Consider the following 7,850-nt stretch of genomic DNA (forward strand, 5'->3'; position numbering starts at 1 on the left):
TTATGCATTACAGATTGCATTGGATTTGGTTGAAGCAAGAGGGTTATGCTATAGATTGTCTAAATTTCTCCATTGATGTTTTGTACAGTGGGACCTCAGTTTCTGAACGTAATCTGTTCCGGAAGACCGTTCAACTTCTGAAACATTCGAAAACCGAGGATCGGTGGGCTGGCTGCAAAGTCAATGGGGGAAAATGAAAAATGCGCCTCAGAAGCCGTTTGACTTCCGAGGCACGTTCAGAAATGGAAGCAATTACTTCCGGGTGTTCGGCTTCCGAGATGCTGGAAAACTGAGGTTCCACTGTATATTGTTTGTTTTATGGTTCTTGTACTAAGCTTTGTATTTTAATATTGCATATTTCCCCTGGAAATCTTTAGGTTGAAGGGTGGAATACAAATTTGATATTATTAAGATTTTGATTATTAATTACTAAATGGTGTTGCGGGCTTTTACTTGCTGAATACTTTCCATTTATAAATCGCATCAGATGATGCTGATCCACAAAGCTCACACATCATTAAAGTTGTGTTTTGACCCATTTATATTCCTCTCCTGATCTGCAGTTGAAGTCATATGTCCTTGTTGTCACCTTAATTTCTGATTGCAGATAACGTCTGGTATGGTGATCAGCACTTTTGTCTCTGCCCCCATCATGTATGTTTCTGCCTGGCTGTTGACTATTCCATCTATGGATCCCACTAGACTGGCATCTTCAATCCAAAACGTTAGCTTTGATATTAGTATCGTCAGCCTTGTCTCTTTGGTGAGTTTTAAATTTTCGAAACTGCATTGGGGAGGGGGCGAGGAATGAAGCATATAAACCTGCATGTTCAAACATGTAAGCCTGACAGTGTAAACCTGAGCATGTTTACTTGGAAGTAATTGCCATTGAACACAGCGTGTTTAATTCCAAGTAAACATGCACGGTGTTGGGTTTTCAGTTTCTACCATAGCCAGTTGCTGGAAGACTTGCAGGTTAATAGAAGCTGACAATCTGGGCTATGTGAAATTCTAACCCTTCTTGTTAAAAGGTTACCTGTAACGTTAACAAGCTTGTGATAATGGCAAACAGTCTTGGAATTGTATAAGACAGTACAGGGCAAAAGCGGTTGTCCTGAAAGCTTCAGAATTCAGTTGTACCTCGGGTTACATATGCTTCAGGTTACAGGCGCTTCAGGTTACAGACTCCCCTAACCCAGAAATAGTACCTCTGATTATGAACTTTGCTTCAGGATGAGAACAGAAATCGCGCGGCAGCGGCACGGCAGCAGCGGGAGGCCCCATTAGCTAAAGTGGTGCTTCAGGTTAAGAACAGACCTCCAGAACAAATTAAGTTCTTAACCCGAGGTACCACTGTACCAGACATATTAATAGATTTCCCTCTCCCCCCTACACTGTCAGATGGGTTTTTTTTTTTTTTACAGGTAGCCCTATTTACACGTACCTCGGGTAAAGTACTTAATTCATTCCGGAGGTCCGTTCTTAACCTGAAACTGTTCTTAACTTGAAGCACCACTTTAGCTCATGGGGCCTCCTGCTGCTGCTGCGCCGCTGGAGCACAATTTCTGTTCTCATCCTGAAGCAAAGTTCTTAACCTGAAGCACTATTTCTGGGTTAGCGGAGTCTGTAACCTGAAGCGTATGTAACCCGAGGTACCACTGTATATCTATGGATGTTCCAGTTTTATGAATAAGACACCAAGCGCTTCTTGTGCTGTGCTGTTCCAGACTGAGGACTGTTTCACAAATTACATTTTCATATATATGTCTGTATTTGGGGGGTGCAGAATGGCCTCTGTCCAACTAACTTGTGCCAGCAGAAGCCAGCGCCAAGGATTCCTGCTAGACTTCCTTCTGTGCCCTCCCCAAGTCTTGCTCAGGAGGGCCAGGAGAACTCTACAGAACATCCTACAGTGGGGAGAGAGAGTTCTGCCAGTGCTAGATTTTCTCCTTGCTCTGGAGAGGAATCTCCTTGGTGCTACGTTGAATACAGCCCATGTGTTTATACCCTGTGGGTGAAAACTGTACATGAATATTTTCATGTGGGGGAAGGGGGTTGTCTTCTTTGGCAATCACTCATAACCGAGTAAGGTTGTCTTCCATGAACGCGGTTTCAGCAATGAGTCTGTAAGTTACAGTGGAGGCCAATTCTGGATCCACACGTCCTTCCACAGTAGGGACATTGGTTTCCGGGCAGTGTGGATTTGCCAAGCGTGTCTTCCTCTTAGCGCATTTCTTCCTTGCGTCCTGAGTTCGAGTGTCTTCAAAGCCTGTGACACCTTTGGTAAAGGCTGCAAAATAGAGGGAGCTGCATTGAAACTGCACACCACCTAGCTCTATCTACAGAATCCTTGTTTTCAGGGTATTTGATATTTCAGACTGAAGTCTTCTGAGCTTGAAACCAAAATGAAAAACTTGATCTCTTGATTGGGCTAGCTGTAGCTGCATTCAAAGTTTTTTGTGCAGCGGACAAGACAGGGTTGCTAAGCATGTTGGGAGTCGGTGGTGGTTTCTACCTGTTAAGCAAACGGAACATTTTTAAGGGGCTTGATAATTAACTCGCTTGTAAAAATCGGAATGCTGACTCTCACAAGGGACAGGTTTTGACCAAAAACACGCATGCATTTGATGTGATCCCTTCTTTGTAAAGAAACTGGAATTTGACTCTCTTACCTGTATTTCAGATCTGGTCCCTTGGTGTTATTCTTCTAAGTAAAAAATACAAGCAGCTTCCTCACATGCTTACAACTAACTTACTCATTGCTCAGGTCAGTATAACGTAGACTATAAACATATGGAACATTTCTTGTAAAAGGGATGGTTTTGAAAGTAATAATAAGCAGGAAGTGTTTTGTTTTCTGCTGAAGCTCTGAAGGCGTGTGCCACAGACAGCAATCTTAGTGAAACCAAGTAGGCCTGGCTAATGTATTCATAGGAGATAACCTGGAAATCCCATGCATCTTGCTTTGTGTCCATGATGGAAGAGTATAAACAATGATAGATAAATCAATACATTCAGTTGCTTCTGCAAAGGGAATTCTCCACTGCAGCTTTCTGCGTACCCCAACAAAAGTTTTCCCTGAGAGTTGGGTAGAATATGAGACTCTGGGGAGAGAAACTTGGGGAAATCTTTCAGAGGCACCTGCAATGAAAAGGAGGGGTTGGGAAATTCCCCTTGCCCCAAGCATTGCATTACCTTGGTTTAAGAACACCTTAGTTTATGAACGCTGCAAACCTGGAAGTAGGTGTTTTGGTTTGTGAACTTTGCTTTGGAAGCAGAACATGTTTCGCTTCCTGTTGAGTGTGTTCTGTTTGTAAATTGAGTCCCCTGCAGCTATGGGAAAGCACACCTTGGTTTAAGAACACTTTGGTTTAAGAACAGACTTCCGGAACTGATTAAGTTCATAAACCAAGGTGCCACTGTATATGCAAACTTGGTTCTTTCACAATATTGTAAGCTGAATGTGCAAATTTCTGTGCTCGTCTGCTAGAAACAGTGCATGTAGCCAATGTAGGACGAAACCCTGTCCTGCCATCCATTGCAAGTAATGTCAGCTGATGGGCAGATGAATGTCATTTGGGGAAAACAGCCTTGCAGGGCAAGACTGGCCCGCTGGGATACTCAACATCCTGTCTTAGATGCATTACCCCTTCTGACAACAGGGGGCAAGCATGCCTCTTCCAAGATTATGTCTTCTCTGGCACAAGCATTGTATAATCTAAAATAAAATAAAGCTCTTTTCTGATACTACCTCTATTATAGGCCAGGGAAGGGAAACAGAAACCACTCCACCTCTTCCCCTTCCCACCCCAAAGTAACAGGGCAAAGGGAAAGCTACAATTAGCCTGTTAATCAGTCAGTTCATTAATTACGTGAATTTTAATTTCTGAGATGTCTGCCATTGCATGGCAAACCCGTAAAGTGAGTTAAAAATAAACCTGATTTTTACCTTTCAGTTTGTAGCCTGTGTTGGAATGGTAATGTGGAATTTCACTATTAAAGAGAGAAGCATCACTCTGCAAATCCTTGTGTTCATCTTCCTGTACAGTGCGCTTTACAGTGCTTTTTTGTGGACAGGTAAGCTAAAAAGCAGTAATATGGGGTATCCAAAATGCAACTCCATGTGCATTATGGTGATCCTGCAAGTTATTTCCCCTCTTAATTAATAGTGCCTTTGCGATAGTGGTCTGTACATTTCCTTCCTTCCAAGCCGAGTCAGCCTGTTTTTTCCTAGTGTGTCCAGCCTGTCACCGGATGGCCCAGAATGCTTTGCATTCATATAGCGCTTTCAGTGTGCAAATTACATCACGCACATTAGAATCATCATCATATTCACAACATCCCTGTAAGGAAGGGCCAGTATTAATTTTATGTTGCAGATTGGACGTCAAGTAGGAAAGTGGCTTGCCTCAAACCACCTAGTTGAGTCCGTAGCTGAGCTGGGAATTGATCTGGATTGCATCTCGTTTCTGTTAGTCGCTATACTAACAACAGCTTCCTTCCTAGTCTGGATTATCCTGCATATGCCTGCCAGCTGGATTGTTGCATATTTTAGAAGTCTGTGCTAGATCAGTAAAAGAGCTTTGCTTCCTGGGACTTAGTCCCCTGCATCTCTAGATAGAGATGAGAAGACTCCTGTCTGAAGAGAGTTGCTGCTAGTTTGGTCTGCCTTTCATAAAATCTTAGAATTGTAGAGTTGGAAGGGACCGCGAGGGTCATCTAGTCCAACCCCCTGCAATGCTGGACTTTTTTGCCCATTGTGTGCCTCGAATCCCTGGCCCTGAGGTTAAGAGTCTCATCCTCTACCAACAGAGCTGTCGAGGTGGTCTACTTTGTGTGCGGCATCTTCCTATGTTCCTGTTTCCTACAGTGTATCCTTATTTCTTAATCCCTTCGGTGGTTATAAGGGGATGAGGCATCCCACTTTGGTGGGTTACACTGCTTCCTTAAAAAGAAATAAACCAAGTTTCAAACTTTGTCGTTCTCAGGTTTCTTATCTTTCTCTCTGCTGCTTTTGAAAAGAAGAGAAGCCATAAAGATCCCTGTCGGATTTATCATTATAGCTGGCTGGGGGTATGTTGGCAGAGGCTCTTTACTGAGAAAATACGTAGGAAGCCAGAAGCTAATGACCTGTGTGGTTCATCTTGGTTCTTTTGTTTATTGCAGCATCCCAGCGGTTCTTGTGGGAATCCTGTTAATCTCTGGTGAACGCTCGGATAACATCATTGATTCTGCGTTCTTTTATGGGAAAGATCAGGTATAGAGGTTCTTCCGCTCCTGTCTTTTAATAGTTGACCTTCCGTAGTCAGTGTCTGTGAATTCTGCCTTCCAGGGGAGGGATGTCCTTTCAGGCCAAGCACCTTATTTAGAATCATAGAATCATAGAGTTGGAAGAGACCACAAGGGCCATCGAGTCCAACCCCCTGCCAAGCAGGAAACACCATCAGAGCACTCCTGACATATGGTTGTCAAGCCTCTGCTTAAAGACCACCAAAGAAGGAGACTCCACCACACTCCTTGGCAGCAAATTCCACTGTCGAACAGCTCTTACTGTCAGGAAGTTCTTCCTAATGTTTAGGTGGAATCTTCTTTCTTGTAGTTTGGATCCATTGCTCCGTGTCCGCTTCTCTGGAGCAGCAGAAAACAACCTTTCTCCCTCCTCTATATGACATCCTTTTATATATTTGAACATGGCTATCATATCACCCCTTAACCTCCTCTTCTCCAGGCTAAACATGCCCAGCTCCCTTAGCCGTTCCTCATAAGGCATCGTTTCCAGGCCTTTGACCATTTTGGTTGCCCTCCTCTGGACACGTTTACTTGTGGGCAACCTTACAGAGGGCCATAAGGCAAAAGTTGGTGCCGTAACTGATGTAGTTCTTACCTTTTTGTACAGTAAGGTATGTTCTAGCCAAACGGCACACCCCTCTACCTAGAGAAACAAATAGTGTTTCAAGCAATATTGAAACGAGGACAGTGATGTATGGCCTGAGGAGAATCACAGTGACTGCTTGGAAGACCTGGAGCAGGCTTCCTCAACCTCGGCCTTCCAGATGTTTTTGGCCTACAACTCCCATGATCCCTAGCTAGCAGGACCAGTGGTCAGGGATGATGGGAATTGTAGTCTCAAAACATCTGGAGGGCTGAGGTTGAGGAAGCATGACCTGGAGGGCCTTGTTCAGCCCCTCATCCTTAGGCTTTCCCACCCCTACTATGCACTTTCCGTCTGGTACCTCGGGTTACAGATGCTTCAGGTTACAGACTCCGCTAACCCAGAAATATTACCTCGAGTTAAGAACTTTGCTTCAGGGTGAGAACAGAAATCGTGCAGCGGTGGCGCAGCAGCAGGAGGCCCCATTAGCTAAAGTGGTGCTTCAGGTTAAGAATAGTTTCAGGTTAAGAACAGACCTCCAGAACGAATTAAGTTCTTAACCTGAGGTACCACTGTAATCTTGGATTCACTTTTACAGGGGGGAAAGAAACACAACTTCCAAGAAACAAGGTGTAGAATTGACCGCATCCCTGCAATACTTGAGGAGTGCTTTAGCAGCCGAGATTTCTATATGCTCGACAGAATTATATGCGTGGTGTTGGGTAGAGAAAGGGGATGTTGGCAAAGTACTGAGGATTAGATTATTTTGCTTGAGAAGTTGCAAAGCCGACATTAAACTTGATATCTGGTGTACAGTATGAACCAGAGGAGGCACAGGTTTCAGCAAGAAGTTCTAAATAAATCTGAGGCAGGTGAATGTGGCAAATGGAATGTTATTATTGTTTTTTGGTCCCCCCCCCCCCAAAAGCGACTTGTACTGTAATACAAACATCTGTTCCCAGCCTTTGACTGTGTGTCAGCCTCGAATTGAATTTGAGATGTGTGTCAGCCTCAAATAAGCAAATAGCATTTGTTTTATTCAGTATTTTAGAGACACAGTGATGCTGAATTTCGCATAGGTTCTTTCAAATGACAAGGGACCTACTGAACTCCTGCCTCTCTCTCTCCCCTTCCCCCATTTTTGCAGATGATTATCACAGCAGTAATCGTATCCATCAGCATATTGATATCGGGTGTATCACTCATGTGTATGAACAGATCTGGAATGGAAGCCAGCTATGAGGTGTTGACCCAAGATTCCCAACACAGTCAAACAGAGGAAACAGAAAGGGAATTTAACGAGCGCAGTAGATCTCCAGACAGTTCTTCTCGTTCGTTGGTGGACCCTTCAATGGAAAGAGGTATGATAAATCCTTAATAGAAGAAGCCTGGTTACCTTTGACGGCAATAGGGCATACTAAGGCCTCTGTCAGGCAATTGTTTTCCTTTTTTTATTCGACCCAGGCATGCATGTTCCACACCTAAACTTGTAGACATTGCCACTTGCAATCCCCCGCTCACCTTGGCAGTGATGTCTGAATTCCCCGCTCAAATAATGTACTGCAGTCGAATTACTAACCCATTGCAGGCCCATTTAAAAGAGCATAATCTTGTCTTGCTGTCACAATACTCTCTAGAAAAATAGACACCTTTCTAATCTGCCATTTTTCCTCTAGGGTGCTGTGAGTGCCAAAAGCCGAATAGAAGGTTATGCTGTTCTGAAGGAGAGCCAGGATCCAGTAGTAGCAGCGCCCGCGATAACTGCACGACATCAATTGAGACAGGTGAAGCACAACTGTAGTATCCTGTGTCTTTCAAGCCCCTTTACAAGTTTTAAAACGGAAGCATGTGAAATTGCAAAATTGCACATCTGTTCGTTAAGAGGTCTGCATGTGCCAGGCCGAGAGTACATCACCCACATTTCAAGTTACGAACCTTTTCACATATCAGTCCCGTAAAGGGGGTCTGTGCGCAGGAA

The 7,850-nt window shown here is 44.0% G+C and overlaps 1 protein-coding gene across 4 annotated transcripts in view; it reads left to right on the forward strand.

The window, feature by feature from the left end:
• Positions 1–7,850, forward strand: part of GPR155 (G protein-coupled receptor 155) — a 35,153-nt gene that overhangs the window by 17,564 nt on the left and 9,739 nt on the right. For all 4 annotated transcript variants that reach the window (XM_028749291.2, XM_028749300.2, XM_028749276.2 and 1 more), the window contains exons 5-11: positions 608–763; positions 2,684–2,767; positions 3,957–4,077; positions 4,989–5,073; positions 5,167–5,257; positions 7,020–7,233; positions 7,549–7,656. In XM_028749291.2, coding sequence (XP_028605124.2) covers positions 608–763; positions 2,684–2,767; positions 3,957–4,077; positions 4,989–5,073; positions 5,167–5,257; positions 7,020–7,233; positions 7,549–7,656 — 859 coding nt within the window. The remainder of the gene's footprint in view (positions 1–607; positions 764–2,683; positions 2,768–3,956; positions 4,078–4,988; positions 5,074–5,166; positions 5,258–7,019; positions 7,234–7,548; positions 7,657–7,850) is intronic.

Source organism: Podarcis muralis, chromosome 1, assembly GCF_964188315.1.
Source record: "Podarcis muralis chromosome 1, rPodMur119.hap1.1, whole genome shotgun sequence".
Lineage (NCBI taxonomy): Eukaryota > Metazoa > Chordata > Lepidosauria > Squamata > Lacertidae > Podarcis > Podarcis muralis.